The 17563-nt window shown below is 49.5% G+C and overlaps 2 protein-coding genes across 3 annotated transcripts in view; one reads left to right on the top strand and one right to left on the bottom strand.

Moving 5' to 3' along the window:
- The window catches only part of SND1 (staphylococcal nuclease and tudor domain containing 1), a 417018-nt gene that overhangs the window by 72964 nt on the left and 326491 nt on the right, over nt 1-17563 (bottom strand). The gene's annotated exons all lie outside the window — the stretch shown is intronic.
- Nucleotides 619-4623, top strand: LRRC4 (leucine rich repeat containing 4). The gene is made up of 2 exons (XM_011357184.1): nt 619-763; nt 945-4623. Exon 2 carries the CDS (start codon nt 1045-1047, stop codon nt 3001-3003), a length of 1959 nt encoding a protein of 652 aa, XP_011355486.1. The 5' UTR covers nt 619-763; nt 945-1044; the 3' UTR covers nt 3004-4623.

The following is a 17563-nucleotide window of genomic DNA, read 5'->3' as shown; positions in this document are numbered from 1 at the left end:
GTGCGGGCGCGCCCGGGCCGCTGCGCGCCTCTCTGGCCCACGGACCTGGTCCCGGCGCTGCCTCCACGCCGCTGCCCCTCAGGGGCTGGACGGATTACTGCTCCTCGCGCCAGCGGACGGCGGACTGGGAAAGTCAGCCCACATTGTCTCTTTAACCCTTAAGAGAAGAGGCGAGGAAAGAAGGGGGTGTGTGTCTGGGGAGGGCGCAGGAGCCGCGACACCGCCAGTTAACTCTCGCGGCCCCGCGAGCTAAAGACTGCATCAGCCGCGGAGCAGCCGCCACAAGGAGAGCAGGCAGCGCAGCAGCCGGCGAGCGCGCGGCCTGGGAGGCTTCGGGCGCCCCCTCACTCCCGGCCGGGCGCAGCCCCGGGCGCGGGCTGGGGGCGCCGGAGGCACGCTCCGGCGATGAAGCGTCTTCTCCCTTGGCTGGTGCGAGCTGGTGCCAGGGTCCAAGGACAAAGCCGGGAAGCGCTGGTGGCGCCGCTCCTCGGGCTGAGGGGGGGGTATGCACCTGCATAGCCCGCCGGGCCTTGGCTCTCCCAGGCGCTTCAACTCCGCTGCTCCGCCGTAGCCCGCTCCGGATTTACTAGAAGCCATTTTGTCTCCCCCTCCCCTCCCCTCCCCTCCCCACTACCCTCCCCATCCCTTCTCTTTCCCCCTTTTGTTAATTACAACTAAGAAGTAAGAATGGGAACGAGGTGGCCAGCTCCTGGGGAGACTCCTTGAGGACACCACGCCAGTTCCTCCCTCCCTTGCTTCCAAGGTAGGTGAAAGCGAATAACTGGGTGGGGGATGGCTGCAGTGGGGGACAGAAAGTCTCCGCTTTCCAAGGGCTTGACTTGAAGGGGGGCTGGTAGTCGAGGGGCCACTCTTGAGTTTGGCATGATTTTCCCCGCCGATCTGCTCCGTCTCTCTAATCGCCCCCTCCTCACCTCCTTCTCCAGATGGAAAGAGGCGCTTCTAGCTCACTTAAGCCGGGGTAGGGCTGGTTCTCCTTTCCAAGCCAAAATCCCAGGCGATGGTGAATTATGAACGTGCCACACCATGAAGCTCTTGTGGCAGGTAACTGTGCACCACACCTGGAATGCCGTCCTGCTCCCGGTCGTCTACCTCACGGCTCAAGTGTGGATTCTGTGTGCAGCCATCGCTGCTGCTGCTTCGGCGGGGCCCCAGAACTGCCCGTCTGTCTGCTCGTGCAGTAACCAGTTCAGCAAGGTGGTGTGCACCCGTCGGGGCCTCTCTGAGGTCCCGCAGGGTATTCCCTCCAACACCCGGTACCTCAACCTCATGGAAAACAATATCCAGATGATCCAGGCAGACACCTTCCGACACCTCCACCACCTGGAGGTTCTGCAACTGGGCAGGAACTCCATCCGGCAGATCGAGGTGGGGGCCTTCAACGGCCTGGCCAGCCTCAACACCCTGGAGCTCTTTGACAACTGGCTGACAGTCATCCCGAGTGGAGCCTTTGAGTACCTGTCCAAGCTGCGGGAGCTGTGGCTGCGAAATAACCCCATAGAAAGCATCCCCTCTTATGCCTTCAACAGGGTGCCCTCCCTCATGCGCCTGGACTTGGGGGAGCTCAAGAAGCTGGAGTATATCTCTGAGGGGGCTTTTGAGGGACTGTTCAACCTCAAGTACCTGAACTTGGGCATGTGCAACATTAAAGACATGCCCAATCTCACTCCCCTGGTGGGGCTGGAAGAGCTGGAGATGTCAGGGAACCACTTCCCTGAGATCAGGCCTGGCTCCTTCCATGGCCTAAGCTCCCTCAAGAAGCTATGGGTCATGAACTCACAGGTCAGCTTGATTGAGCGGAATGCTTTTGATGGGCTGGCCTCACTTGTGGAACTCAACCTGGCCCACAATAACCTCTCTTCTTTGCCCCATGACCTCTTCACCCCACTGAGGTACCTGGTGGAGTTGCACCTACACCACAATCCTTGGAACTGTGATTGTGATATCTTGTGGCTCGCCTGGTGGCTTCGGGAGTATATACCCACCAATTCCACCTGCTGTGGCCGCTGTCATGCTCCCCTGCACATGCGAGGCCGCTACCTGGTGGAGGTGGACCAGGCCTCCTTCCAGTGCTCTGCTCCCTTCATCATGGATGCGCCTCGGGACCTCAATATCTCTGAGGGTCGGATGGCAGAACTTAAGTGTCGGACTCCTCCTATGTCCTCCGTGAAGTGGTTGCTGCCCAATGGGACAGTACTCAGCCACGCCTCCCGCCACCCTCGGATTTCTGTCCTCAATGATGGCACCTTGAACTTTTCCCATGTGCTGCTTTCAGACACTGGGGTATACACATGCATGGTGACCAATGTGGCAGGCAACTCTAATGCCTCGGCCTACCTCAATGTGAGCACGGCCGAGCTCAACACTTCCAACTATAGCTTCTTCACCACGGTCACAGTGGAGACCACTGAGATCTCGCCTGAGGACACGACACGCAAGTATAAGCCTGTTCCTACCACATCCACTGGTTACCAGCCGGCATATACCACCTCTACCACGGTGCTCATTCAGACCACCCGTGTGCCCAAGCAGGTGGCAGTACCCGCGACAGACACCAATGACAAGATGCAGACCAGCCTGGATGAAGTCATGAAGACCACCAAAATCATCATTGGCTGCTTTGTGGCAGTGACTCTGCTAGCTGCCGCCATGTTGATCGTCTTCTATAAACTTCGTAAGCGGCACCAGCAGAGGAGTACAGTCACGGCCGCTCGGACAGTTGAGATTATCCAGGTGGATGAAGACATCCCAGCGGCGGCATCTGCAGCAGCAACAGCAGCTCCATCCGGTGTATCAGGTGAGGGGGCAGTAGTGCTGCCCACAATTCATGACCATATTAACTACAACACCTACAAACCAGCACATGGGGCCCACTGGACAGAAAACAGCCTGGGGAACTCTCTGCACCCCACAGTCACCACTATCTCTGAACCTTATATAATTCAGACCCATACCAAGGACAAGGTACAGGAAACTCAAATATGACTCCCCCTCCCCCCAAAAACTTATAAAATGCAATAGAATGCACAAAAAAAAAAAAATGACAGCAACTTTTGTACAGAGTGGGGAGAGACTTTTTCTTGTATATGCTTATATATTAAATCTATGGGCTGGTAAAAGAAACAGATTATATTAAAATTTAAAAACAAAAAATCAAAACAAAACTATTTTCTAACTTGTAAGTTCTATTTAAAGGGGGAGTGGGGTTCTTGGGAACGTTGTGGAGTAGAAGACGCAAGTCAACTTGCTATGCTGCCAGAAGGGATTTCTGGTATAAGGCTGAAACTGCTAAGATAAACTACAACGACAACAAACATCCCTAAGGAGGTAGGGTGTGGGCTGCTGAGGGGTGGGGGGTACACTGAATCTGTCATTTTTTAGAAGATGCTTCTTAGGATAGAGGAATATCCATTTCTATAGACACCTTTCTTAAGCTGAGAGCCGTCTTTGCAGATTTATCTTATTAAAAAAATACAAAAAAGCACCAAGAATTTGTACTGTGCTAAAATGTTGAGAGGCAATAATATTTTTCTTCAAAGGCCAAGGGGAAGAAAGATCTATAAGTGTATTTTAAACAGGGAATCCATCGGAATTCAAATGAATCCTTAAAGGCGCTGGGTCTTTATGTCTGTCCATGTGCATGAGTCTCCTTGGTGTGTGCACTGGGACACAAGTGTGCCCCGCCTGACAGCGCTTCAGGAAGGAGCAGAGAAGGAAGGGAGCTGGCTGGCGTAGCTCTCAGTCAAATGCTTTCACATTGCACCAGATTCCTGCAGTTGGGCTTAACCCACTCTGTGCAGGGCATGTGTCTATTCAGGGTTTCCCATGAGAGGGAGGAGGCCCTGAAAGTGGGTGCGGCAGCAGAGGGGGTGGGAAGGGAGAGCAGAAGCAGAGAGAATGTATTCACAGGAGGCCATATACTAGCATTGTGTTATGTCCACCTGTTGTTCCCGGTACCTGACAAATGATTGTAGACAATGATGGCATTTTATGATTTTTAAAACTGGTTTTGTTTGTTTTAAGGTGGAGAGGGAGGAGGCTGGGAGTGGGGAGCTTGGGGGAGTGGAAGCTTTTCTCATGCTTGTGATTTGGTGACTATTCTAAATGCTGATTCATTAGGGATTATTACAGCTGATGTCAACTAGTTGTGGTGATGGGGTGGGGGCAGAACATGAGTAGAGAAGAAAAAGGAGAGACAGCAAGGGCACAGGCTCATTTAAAGTAAAATGAAGCCTTTCTCAACCAGGATGGTTCATAAAAAAGATGTGAAATCGACAGATAAAACGGATACACATGCACACGAGTGAGTTCTGCATGGAGTTCTGCTGGATGTAGCACGAAGGGAAGGCTTCCCTCTCCCAGGCCTACCTCAGGAGGAGGTGGAAGAGGAAGGGTGGGCGTGGGTGGGGAAGGCAGAGATCTCTGTTATTCTGGTCCATTTAATGCTGTAACTTCTTTCATTTATTATTTTAGCTTTAAAAGGTAATAAAGGGTTCAGATTTGAAAGGGGGTGGGATGGGTGGGGGGAATGCCAACAAAAGAACACTGATTGTAATGTGAGAAAAGTGTATTTTTGTATTTTAATAAATATTGTTCAATTTTTAATTCAATGTTCCCAAAGGGTTAACTTGAGTTAAGACCCTGAACCTATGAATTCTTATGAACATTGACAAAGTCATTTCTATTTAAAGCAAAAAGGGAAGGGGAGGGGAGAGATAAGGTGGGAGGAGAAAACAATGTTACATTTCGTAAAGTATGAGAAAATGCTGAAGCTGTCAACAACCTTTCCTTAGCTTAAATAAAAGCACCCCGATTCTAGTGCACCTTTCCGCGAGCTAAGTGTGTTAGTCCCTAGCTTTGTTGGGGGTAGAACCAGATTCCTTATGCCCTGGAAAAGCAGGGGAAATGGGTCAGCTTCAGCTCCTGGGACTGGGCCAGAAGTTAAATGCCACCTCAGCAGAAGCTGCTGGTCAGGCAGCACCAGCTCTACCCGGGGACCCTGGGGGACCTGGATTTAAGAGGTCTGCAATAATGTTGTTTGGCTTAAATTTCTCACAGGCAGTGTTGCTTCTGTTGTCTGGGTGCGAAGTAGTCAAACATGTTTTGTGGTGGTGGGTGTCGGTCTCCTGATGCTTAAAGAGTAATGACGTCCAGGGAAGCTGCATGAACTGGGACCCTGCGTCTCCTTCAGCGCCAGTATTTATACTAATGCAGGGAATCGGGGACTGAGTGGGTGTGATCTCTCTGGCACTGAACAGGGAGAGAGGCAGGCAGCACTTTGCAGCAGTTGGCTAAGAAATGGCTAAGAAAGGGCCAATTTTTAATCCTCCTGGGTGTATATGTATCATTTGTGGGTCTGTGTTTGCGGCAGCATGTATGCATGGGCACACACTTAGAAACTGCCACTCGTTTCTGGGCTCCAAAGATATGTTCCCTCTCCCTATCCTTTACCACCCTACCCCCAATAGAGAGAGAAAACTGCGGCAGAGTAAAGGGTGGGACTTGGCTAGGACCAGTTGAAAATGCAAGAAATTACCCCCTTTCCTAGTGCCAAAAGACACAGCTCAGGCTGGTTAGTACAGCTTCAGAGGCAATTGTGGAAGTTGCTGCTTCAGAAACAGAGGATGTGGAGCCAATTTTCGAACATCCCTCCTTTCTCCACAGCTATTTGGGCAGTCAGGGAATTACGGAAGTAGCTCTGGAATAACGAAGGGTCTGAGGCTGAACGAAGGTCTGAAGGGAGAGGGAGAGAAATGGGCCTAAGAACAAATGCATTTGTTGTGGGGATTGAGCAAATTAAGGTCTTAGAATTTTAGGAATAAGTGCTTTCTGGAAGGAACCACAAAGGTGTTGGGGAAGGCTGAGAATATGGTTCCGAGGTGTAAGTGTCCTTTCCCCACGGGGCCTGCTGCTTGGCCTGGGCACTGTTTCAGCTTTTAGAGCAGCAACCCTCCTTTGCCTTAATGTTGGAGTATATGTCTTTTGTAGCAGGTACTTGGGTCAGGTCTTCAAGGGAGTCCCACCAGCACCGCAAGAACAGCCTTTAATGCTGCGCTGGTGACTCATCCTAGAGCCGGGCCAAGCTGTAGGGTGTCTTACCTGAGAGCGGAACATGGGTTGGTGCCTCTTCAGGGGGTAGTTATAGCAACATGTTAGAGGGAAGGACTCTGCTGCTGATGATATGCAGTTTGAGAATTTTCATTACAGAATTTTTTAAAGGCCATGAAAAATCATTTAGTCTAATCTCTTCACATTTTACGGTCAAGGAAACCAAGCTCCAGAGAAACTGAAAGACATGTCCAAGGCCACAGTGCTAGTCAGTGAAAGAGGTGGGACTGAAACTCAGCTCTCCTGACTCCCAAGCCAAATGTGCTCTCACTCAGGCACTTACTGGCTATCAAGAACATATTTCTTTCCTGGCCCATGTGCAATGAAAATGGACCTCCCTACATATATCTCTATGTTCTCCTCTTCCTCAAAGAGCTACTGGATCTCCTTCAGAATCGGCTCTACCGCCCTCCAAGGCCTGACCAGAATTCTGACCACGGGGGCCCCACAGCTGGCCCAAGGGCCACGTGTGCTCACTAAGGAGCTAGAACTGCACAAAATAGCTTCCAGATTCTTAGGTTCAATTGTGGGATCCCACAGAGGGTTACAACTGCTAGGAAAAGGGTGATGTAGATAAAAGCAGGCTGTTCTCAGTGGAAAAGGTGGCTTGGCCTTCTCCCGGCCTTGGAAGCTTTGCAAGCAGAAGATGGAGGCGTTAAAGCACCTATCAGACCAAGTTCTCCACGGCGGAGTGGTTTCTGCTTATCTGGCCCAACAGCGAGACTCTTGGGAGGACCTTAACTCCTCTCTACAGCATCTACCCCAGCCCCAGCTCCTTAAGTGCCATGCTGTGTTGCCACTCCCATCATCTGTTTCAGGGCCTTTTCTTCAGTGTGCTGCTGCATCCTATTCTCAATGAAGGCAGACAGGCTGGCTGCTAAGGCCCAGAGACATTAGCCTTATCGTGGCTGTTTAACATGCACCGAGGCCAGCAACTTGCTTCGTGCTGAGTGGAACAACATAGCGAAGAGTCATGCCAGACAATTCCTGTTATTAGTGGAGAAGAGGTCCAGGTCCATGGCCACAGTAGTTGAGCTCTGGCTTCCTTCAGTGGAGATGGGAAGAGACTGAGAGAGGGCTGCGTGGGCCTTAGTCAGCCCAGGCAGGCTACTACACCTCATGGGGCTAGAGCCCACAATTAATGCCCCAACACTGTACTGAAACAAAACAACAGGGGCTTAAAATTAGAGAGGAGAGGAGATGGGCGGGGTGGGGAAAGACACAGGGAGGGAGACGGGGAGAGATAGATAGATAGAGACAGAGACAGACAGAGACAGAGAACATTTATATCCAAACATATGTCTGATTTTATCTCCTCTGCTGGCACTCAGCACTCCATGCCATCAGCTAATGCAGGCACTGTTCACGCCATTTCTAAATCCTCCTTCAGCTAAACTGCAAGACAGCTTTTGGCTCAAAGCACCTCTCTTGATCTCCATCCATTCAGAATGTACCCTTCCCCCTCGGGGAGAAGAATGGTTTGGGCAGTGGATTAAGGTTGTTTTAGTTTTTGCTTTAAATTAAAATGAAGTAAATTGCTTCTTGGAGCAGGGATAAAGGCTTAGGAACAGACGAGTGAAACATCCATATCTGCAAAGCCATATAGGATAGTGCTAGCAAGTACAGACTCTGGAGCCAGTCTTCCTGGGTTGAATCCCAGCTCCATCACTTACTAGATGTGTGACTTCAGAAAAATACTCAGTTTCTTCATCTGTGAAATGGACATAATATTAGTATCTACCTCACTACTTCATAGGCTGTTGAGAATTGAAATTATATATATAAAAATCACTCAGAATAGTGCCTGACATCATATTACTGTTATATAGTTGGTAGTTATTTCATGATATATGTTAAGGGGATAGGTCACCTGCCCAGCCCCCATTATCACATCTATTCTTGAACTTCATCCATGCCCAAAGAGAGAACATGCCTATTGAGCTACTCCAGAGAGGAAGGATGACACTCTAGAAGTCAAGGACAGTGAGAAAGCCCTATCTATATAGGCCCAAGCACTGTGGGGAAGATGGGTTGTACTTTTCTTCCCTAGAAGACACTGCCTTGTGCTCTGTTCCATAATCTAGCTCTATAGTTGGCCTAAGGCACTGTGCTAGTCTAGAACAGATGACCTTTCCTTGTGGTGAGTAGAAAGAAAGATGCTGGTAGTGCACAAGCTGAGGGATGGGACAGTATACATCTACCTAGGAAGCCTTGGTCACTTACCAAGAGGGTAAGCTTTCTATCCTTGTTTCTCTGTCAGGGAGCTTTACAAAGGGTAGGGTTGGAGAGAGCAGAGGTAGAAGGCGGCAGAGAGAAGGTTGTTGGGGCTTTAAAGCAGTATTGGAGGGCTCAGGCAAACAAAAGACAGGAAAAAAAGACATCATAATTTGAGTAAATGAGAGCAGGATGAAGCTGTATGACAGATCCACAGGCTAAGGGTCTGCAATGCAGTTAGGGAAGAAAGCCAGGGAGATTCCTCTGCTCTAGCAATCAAGAGACTGGCTGGACCCTGGATGGGGGAGGACTGTTACTGTGAAATTCATGGCATGGAACAGAAGAGAAAAGCAAGGAAATTAACTTTCCAAGAGTAGCCTAAGAAAGGCTAGAATTAGATTTCAGGATGATCACAGGTTTTATCCTCTGGTACATGCCAGCTCTGCTCTCAGTACTTGGGCCAAATCACCTACCCGCAACAGTCCTGTTGGCTATGCTGGAGGCTTTCCACTGCTTATGGGAAGCAACCTGGCCCTTAGGGCTTGAATCTAACCCCGATGGGCTCATTCAGGGGTCTGTTCTGGATGTTCCTTCATTTCTATTAAGGCACAGTCATGGGGGCAGATGAGAGGGTGCAACTCACTGTTTATCCGCAAAAAGAGTATTATTCCAGAGGAAGGGTGTGCTATAAACTGCTTTCCCATAAAAATGATCATAACTGTGAGTTCAGTGCAGATAGACCCTGGCAGAGTCAGAGATTAGGCCTAGACCTGTCGGGGGATATCCCTGGGAAAAGCTCTCCCTGATCAAGGAAGTCAGCCTTTGAGAGGATGGCACTGTCTTCTCTAGCTTATCCCATCAAGAAGATTTTTAAACCAACCGTAGGGAAGCACTGTGATGGGAGGCTACTTTAATGCCAGGTTTAGGGACTATGTGGACCAAAGTAGTACTTAGCCTTTCAGGTTCATGCATTCTGTACACCTAGGAATAATACTAGAGCAATTACTAAAATTTAAATTAATTACTAAATTCCAAAGAAACAGTCTTTGAGCCACTTGTTTCCTTAATACTCACCTACCTTCCTATACCGCCCCCCACCACTAATAAAAAGCATATTCCAATTAATTCTCGTACCAGCCCCCCACCCATACCCATTTGAGTACAATCGTCTGCCATGACAGGACTTAGGATATCCCACAAGAGCCATCCATTCTCAAAGACTGATGGCTCTTTCTTCCTCCTAAAGGTTCTCATGCTGTTTCTTCTTCTAAGGCAAGTCCTTAATCTGCAGTCTCTAACAGTTCCTTTAAGGTCTCAACCCTGGTTTCCCTCTGTCTGTGCTGATGTTGATTTATTCGCTAGATAAGTCACTCTACCTGCTCAATGAGTCAGCAAGGGTGACTGAGAAGGGCTTTCACACACTAACTGTTCCCTGAGCAAAGTTTGGTTTCCTAGCCCCTGGCTACTTCTTCCTAGTCTTCAAGGCCCTGCTTCTTCCCTTACCTACTCGTCTAGGTTCATTAAGACCATTCAGACAGCTTCTCCCACTCAGACTCTACCCTGTAGGTGAACTGAATGAGTTACTGGCAGCTCTGCAGAGGCAGTTCCCTGAATAGTACAGCCGTGTTTGTAGGAATGCTCAGTGCGTCCCTCACAATAGGCCCAGCACAGTCCCAGAAATGGAGCCGAGGCCTCAGATACTGCGTACCGCTGCAGTGGTTACAAGTTATGATCTATTACCATTGCAAGAAGACTTAATTTCTGGACTTAAAGGAAGTCGGATAATACTTTATCCTATTAACGTCTGCCTGGATGAACTGACAATGGCTTCCTTCTGACATGACAGCATATTCTTCCAATTCATCTCTTTAGAGGGGTGAGCTGAGAAAGTCTGGAATAAGAAAGGAGGGAGGGCCGAGGAAGAGACTGTGAAAGGAACCAGGGAGAGGAAAGACAATTATCAATAAGAAATGAGGACAGGGGACTTGGAGGGCTATGGCGAGACTGAGATATCGCAAAGCATGTTTGTGTTTCATTTTGTTTCTTGCGTAAGGAAGACAATTGCAGTTACTGGGTGTGTTGTATCTGTGTGTAAGAAAGAAGGTCCTGAAGCCACAGAGAAATATGAACACAGGAATGAGTAACTGGCCTATTCTTGTTTCAGCCGCTGTGCCTGCGGGGTAGCTTTCCCTTTAATCCCTCTTCCACATTCCCGTTTTAAGTCCACATCTGCTCTGACCAGGGGTATCACGTCAGCCGAGTTCACCTTCACATCATGGGTGTGTTATCAAGGCTGGTCGACCTTGGGATGGCAATAGATCCTGAGGACAGAATGATGGTTTATGGCTTCTAATTTCAGGGATGTGGAGACAGTGAAGGGAAATTCCGAGTTAGTTCAGAAAATATAGTTGCACCCCTTCATTTGATTTATTATGAAAATGAAGTCCAGGGAGATGTGACTTGCCCAGTGTCTGCATCTGGTGATGCAGAGACCAGATCTCTGGTCTCTGGGTTCTCAACCCAGCACTATTACTGAGCACCAGCAGTAATGACTGACAACTCCAGGGGGCGCCATTTACAGAAACTACAAAGTGATTAGTGCCCCCTGGAGTTTGCAATTTGGTGCAATCCCTTACAGTTTGCTTCCAAGGAGGAAGGATGAGAAGGGGAAGGCCTTTCACGCCAGTACTTTATCTGTGCTTAATGCTCTGAGGCAGATGGTGCCCACTCATGACTTCATTCAAACAGCTAGAGCTGAGGAATCAGGCAACTTTTTCTTACTCTTCAACCGCAGTGTTCCAGAGCATGTGAGTTCTGATGGCAGCCCAACAGCTCATAAAAAGGAGCTTTGGTTGCTTACCCTGCCCTCCTCTTCCCAATAAGAGTGAAAAGCTGTAAGGTAAAGAACATGTATCCATGTGCGGGAAAAGCCTACAGAAGCTAAATCATGTCAGAGGTCCATTCAAGGTCAAGAGGACCACTGGATAAGCAGAGAAAGTGGGGAGTCCTGCTTCCACCTCCCTCGCCTTCCCTGTTAATGAGAAAGCTCAGATGGCCCAGGCTGACTCAGGGGCCTGCTCTGAAACAGGGGTCTAAGAAGCTAGTAAATGTCTCAACAAATCCTCTCTGGGGAAACAAAGTGGCCCTGGCTATAATTTTATCACATACATTTAATTAGAATCTGTCTCCTTCATGATGGTTTCAAGAGAAGTCCCAATAGAAACATTCTAAAAGAACAGCCGTTTTCAGCCAAGGATCTCTTTTAACTGGGTTAATTTAGCAGAAATTTGCCATCTTGGATTGGGTGGAGTTACCTCTCTTCAACTTTAAAGCTGGGAAGAGAAAGGAGGTGGGGAATGCAGAGAAATAAAGAGGAGGGTGGGGGGTTCAAGCAAATGAGTTTCCATCTATTAAGGAGCGGTAATTTCTGCTAGCGCCCCTAGAGACCGGTCTCCTCCTAATGGCCTGACTCTAATGATTCCTACTCCTAAGCAACAGCCTGTGTTCTGCTGTGTTGAGACGAGCTGTGCCAGAGAAATTCCCTTTCTCTCGGAGGTGCTGCTGTCATTGCGCAGGAGAGATTAGCCAGCCAGCAGGATGTGCTTTTGATGGGGCGAGAGAAAGCTCACCAAACAGAATGCTCTTCTCCACTGGGCAAGGTACTGCTGACGTAGGATAGAACAGGATGAGGGACGGGCGAGGGGTTAGTGCTAAGATGAAAGGGAAGACACTCTGGACAAGAGGGAGAAGAGAAAGTAGAAGCTTAGGAGCCTCCTGAGGACAAGCGCTGGCTGGCGGGGAGGCAGGGGGAGGCCTTTGGGGTGTGAGTGTGGGTTAAGCTCAGGCATAATGGACAAACACCGATGAGCATTTTTGTGACATGACATGGTAATAAGGTCTCTGGAAGCAAGGGTAGGGGAATCAATTTCAGGTCCCTAAATATCAATCATTTCCAGGGCAGAAGTATAGGGATGTGGGCTAATACTGAAACTGGGGTGATAACTGTAACGGAGGCTGCAGTGTCAGTTGAGGGGTGAGGTCCTCTCGTTCTGCCCTTCGATATGCTGAAATCAGTGGGAAAAGCTAATGCTATGGCTCTAGTTTTTGCTGAGGCTGTTGCCAGCAGGTATTGAGTAGGGGGCAGGGAGTCCCCTTATTTTGCCCCTGGTGGCTTTCCTGTGATGGAGATGGACTGCTTCCAGGGGCTGTGTTGCCAGATGTGCCAGCAGCCAGTCTGGCCAGAGAGCCTGCAGTGCAGACAGATGCCCTGGGCCGTACTCAGGATGGCGAGACCCTTTATGGTACTGCGGCTCGGTTCTGGGGCGGTGCCAGAGTGCCAGGGTAACGTTCCTCAGCCAGATTCATTTCTCCCAAACCTTTTCAAATATGTAGGCCATGGAAGGAGGCAAATTTAATTAAATTACTGTGTCATGGGCCGCCCTTTCTGGGCAAGGGCTAAAAATGGGCTCATGCTGACATGCAGACCCATCTGTGTACACAGAGCATGCGTTTCTTTGTACTTGGCTGTCAGCAGCTGGATGGCGTTGGCAGTGCCCAGTGCTGGACCTGGTGAGCTGGCCCCTTTGCCGCAGCAAGGCCGAGTCAACAGTAATCCAACCCAGGCCCCATGTGGCTCTGATGACCTTTTCCTTTCTACTTAAAATATGACTGAGTGGCACTCCCCCCTTCCTACATCAGTTCATTTCTCCTCAAATGCCTCCCTTGCTGACACCCCGGACTTTCCCGTAAGCTGCAGGGAGGTGTGATTCAGAATAGTGCAAGGGCAGGGTTTGTTTAGCTTGGCCGGAGATGGAGGGGTCTCCCTGGTGATTCTCTAGAGCGCTACTTCAGCAGCTCCCCACTGGCAAGTCCATGCTAGAGAGAGAACCATTTCAGGTGCCAGAGTAAAGCAGCCAAGCTTGCTTTCCCCTGTCCCTGCACGAATGCCATAGTGGACACAGAACCTGACCATCACACGCAGGCAAGGAAGCTTGGGAGCAACTAGAACCATTTCACATGTGGAATTCAACGACCAAAACAAATGCTGGCTGTGCTGTACCTGTCAACCCCACAAGGTTGTTCATTTCCGTTCTCATAGTCCAGGCCTCACTGTTCCAGTTTACAAAACACTGCTGTTGAAGCTATAAGAAAGGGCTTCCCTCTGCTGGTGTGAAATGGGCTGGGGCAGAGTCAGGTGTGGTGTGTGGAACAGAAGACACTGAGGGCTGCTTAGTGGGCTTTTCCGTTTGTAACTGACACCCAGGAAGAGTCGGCTGGGGATTCTTTCCTTTACTTGTCCCCACAGAGAAAAGAGCCATCTCTCATGTCTAAAACATTACTGAATGTAGAAGAGGTAGCCCTGCACTGGGACAAAAGGAAAAATGTGGGCCCTGAGTAGTGGTACTTATGCAGCCCCCTCAGGTCCAGGGCATCATGGTGCCAGCAGACACCCAGATGCCGTGACTGATGCAGGCAGCTCTGTGGTAGCTGGGACAGCCCTCTCTAGGTCCCGAGCCAGGCAGGTTTACAGGTAGTGCCCCAGTGAGGACAGAAAGGACACCCCCTCCCCACCGCCCCTGTGAAGCTCTGATGTCCTCTTGTCACCACTCTGAGCAGCTCCGGGGGCATTCTCCTTCAAATTTAAGGGAGGAGAGGTAATGTATCTGCTACAGGTTTTTGCTGGCTAAGGTTTTTGGCTACAAATCTGATGGTTACTTTAAGAGTTAAGACAAATACTGTCAATTTGGGTCTTTGGGACTCAACTCAGGATCTGACGAAGCCTGTGGGTCACTGTGCAGGCACGTCACTAAAATGTGGTTAGACAGGAGAAGAGAATGGATCCAAGACAGTAAGTTTCCTGTGGTTAAGGGATTAAGCAACAAAAGCAACTTATAGTGCTGGACAGAAACCCAGGAGAGCAGGGCCGGTCAAGAACACGAAACTGACTAGTCTGGTGATTTTTATCATGTGGCTTTAGAGAAACGAAAAGGTTCCTGGGTACTAGACTATAGTAAAGGATCTCTCTCCCTTATTTACAAAGTTGGATAGAATAGCGTAGACCCCACACCCAGGCTGTAGGTAACCATGACATCTGGAGTGGAATATGGTCCCCGATTCCATTCCGCCCACTGGCCTCATGCTCACTAGGACAGGCAAGAGCGTACTAAAGGACTGGCTTCAAATGGTAGGGACAGAAGCAGACACCTCTTCAGGTAGCCTCTGTTTTCTTCAATCAGTATGTTATTGGTCCTTGGATGTCAATCAAGATACTTTATCATTATCAAGGATTCAAAATAACCTCATCCTGAAGAAAACATTCCAAGTTGCAGAAAGAAAATAATATACCTCAGTTCTGATATTCGCCTATGAAGAAGGTTGGCTTTGGGGATTATGTTCCTGTTTGAGCAGCCTAGGACTGCCACACTTTTCTCTAGTGAAGAAAGCCTTGAAATCATGTGTGTAACCGTGAACTAAGCCTCAAGGGAATCATGTGAATATTGGTACTGCTGTACCAATGGCATTCCAAGAACTACTGGGGCCCCTTGTGTTTACAGACACCCACCCAAATGAACCAGAACTGCACAGGTGGGTGAGCAGTGTTCCTGCCCACAGTGCTGCCATAGTGTCCCATCCTGCTGCAGGCTGCTGCCAGAGGGTATGGCTGTGGGTCTCGCTCAGGCAGAGCCTGCTAGCTGGGATGCCCTGATTCCTGTGCCTTGTCTGCAGCTTAGCAGTGAGCTGGCATGGGGAAAGGCTGAGTGAAGCTCTAGGGCTGCTGTGGCATATCTTTTTCACGTACAAGGTCACCCACGACCCCTCTCACATTTGTTATTCGTCATTTCATTTTTCTTGGGGAGGGACAAGAAGGGAAACTAATTGATTACAATGGTGTATTACGGGGCACTACCTTTCAGCACCTTGAATTGGACTGAGAAACCGAGGAGCAGGACTTTGAGAAGTTGCCAAGTCTGCACTGAAGGTAGGAAAAGCAGGTGACTTCTGACACCTGCTTTTGCCTCTGATTCTCAGCTCACCCTCACTCCCAGTAACACTTAGGAAGCAGAGTGGGTGGAACTAGGCTATTTGCAAAAACAGATTAGCTCTGATGCGGGCTGGAAAGTGTCTTCTGCACAGTATGAACTTAGACCTTGCTGCACCCTTTGTCCTGTGTGGTTCAGATAAAATTGATCATGTCACCACGGTTAATATGCCCGAGTACGAACTTTATGTTAGCCCCAGGTTGACCTGTAGGCAAGGCCTGGCCCAGCCCCTTCATCTCCGGGAAAGCAGGACAGGAGAGGGATGGGAGTGGCAGACATCGCTGGATAAGGCTGCGGCCATCTGCACTACTGCGAATCAAGGTTGGCTCAGACAGAAGGCGCGAGGGAGGAGGTGCAGCTGCTGATGGCTCAGACAGCTTGGACCTGTCCAGGCAAACAAGCCGCTCAAGTGCAAGAACAGCCAGCCAAGTAGGCAGAGCACGAATAAGGACTTAGAGCTTGAAATATCTGACGAGATATGGAGGGAGGGTAGGAAGCTGTCTGGGACTTTAACTGGTATCTGGCCTTGCCTCTAACTGCTAAGGCAGACTCTTCTGCTAGCGAAGGGTGGGATGTGATGCTTGGGAGCTGGTGGGCTGTACCCAGGCAAGTATTCCTTGAGCCAGAATTTAAAAAAAAATCTTCATCTTAAACCGCAAAGAGTTCTTTCTGGATTGTTCTTCCTCACTAATGCCCTCAAAACAAAATCTAACCACTGTTCACAGATACCTATCTCCCTTCCTATCACCTGACCAAGGTTAAGCAGCAGTGGGCTGTGTGTGTGTACGGTGGGGGTGGGGACAGACGGTCCCATCAATCACAGTCTGGGAGCTGTGTCTCAGAACTGGCTAAGGAAGGCACCATAGGGGTGCCAGCAGAGGCAAACACATGCTCTCCTCTTCTATCTTCCTGGAGGGGGAGGGCGGCCAGCAGTGGGATGTTCACATGCCATTAAAGCTTCTAGTGAAGGCTCTTTAAGAGACAGTGGTTCTTGATCCCAAGTATGTATTGCCAGCACCGAGGAAGCAGTTAAAAAATACCAGTGTTCAGACTCTAGATCAAATACGGTGGAATCTTGTTAGGGGATTGGGGAGCAATAGGACTTTGATATTTTAAAAATACATCCAGGTGACTACAGGGCACACCTAGGATGACAGCCTCTGCTCTAGAGCCTAGAGGGAGCAGGGAGAAGACTAAGAGGTCAGACGGCTTTCTGACAGGCAGGACAGTCCTGTTGCTAACTCCAGAAGTACTTCTTGTGCATAGTTTTGCTTAAGCTGAGCTCGTACCCCCGAGGTTTCATTCAGGCTCAGGAGGAGTAACTTCTGAGAGACCTGGCCACGTATCACCTGACTGACTGCCCTGGAAAAGCAAAGGGAAACCCTTTCACAAACACGTCGCCCTCCTCAGAGACCCAGGTGAGGAGAGAGAGAGGACAGCTTGCTCAGAAGCCCATGAATACCAAATGGGAGAAACCGAGGCACAGAGAGACTGCCATTTATTCCAAAGGACCGTGAGAAGAGAACCAAATAGCATGTTTCTCTCTAGCCATCAGCAGACAGAAACTGTCCCTAGTCACAGGCTGCTCTACAAGCTGACTCGGGCAGGGCGTGAGACCACCACACAGTTCAGGTTCACAGCCCAAATGAATGAGAAAGTGCTTTTTAAAATGTCAGCTTTCTGACCCTTAGCCTAGTGGCTAAGGTCCCTGCCATAGCCCTTCTTTGGTCCGCTTATTCATGTGTATGCTTATTTAGAGCCAGTACAGTGCCCGGCACTGTGCCAAGTGCTAGGGAACAATGAAGATGAAAGACTTGGTCCTTGTCCTTGAGCTCAGTACAGTGGCGATGGATAGTCTAAGAGTGGTGACAGGAGAGAGATATACTGGGGAGCAGCACAGAGTCAGGGAAAGTTTCTGCCTCTTCCCATCTGAAGAGTCCTGTGATGCAAAGCAGGTCATGTGTCTTGGAGTTTTAAGTTTTAGTGCCTCTGAGGCTACTTGTTCTTATGACTGGGCTGAGGAAGAAACTCCCCCAGTTTGAATTCCAGACGTAGGCGCGGGACAGTGGAAGGACCAGCACTGACTGGGCCCCTGGGGGAAAGGCAGATGTGCCGGGCCCTCCTACAGAGGCGCAGCGTGTGACTTCTGTACTTCTCTCAAGCTGGCATGTACTGAAAGGACT

The sequence above is a fragment of the Pteropus vampyrus genome, unplaced genomic scaffold (assembly GCF_000151845.1).
Source record: "Pteropus vampyrus isolate Shadow unplaced genomic scaffold, Pvam_2.0 Scaffold33, whole genome shotgun sequence".
Classification (NCBI taxonomy): Eukaryota; Metazoa; Chordata; class Mammalia; order Chiroptera; family Pteropodidae; genus Pteropus; species Pteropus vampyrus.
This window is presented reverse-complemented; position numbering and strand designations above follow the sequence as displayed.

What these genes read in the sequence shown, in the direction of transcription:
- LRRC4 (XM_011357184.1), top strand. Translation starts at nt 1,045, where the DNA reads ATGAAGCTCTTGTGGCAGGTAACTGTGCACCACACCTGGAATGCCGTC.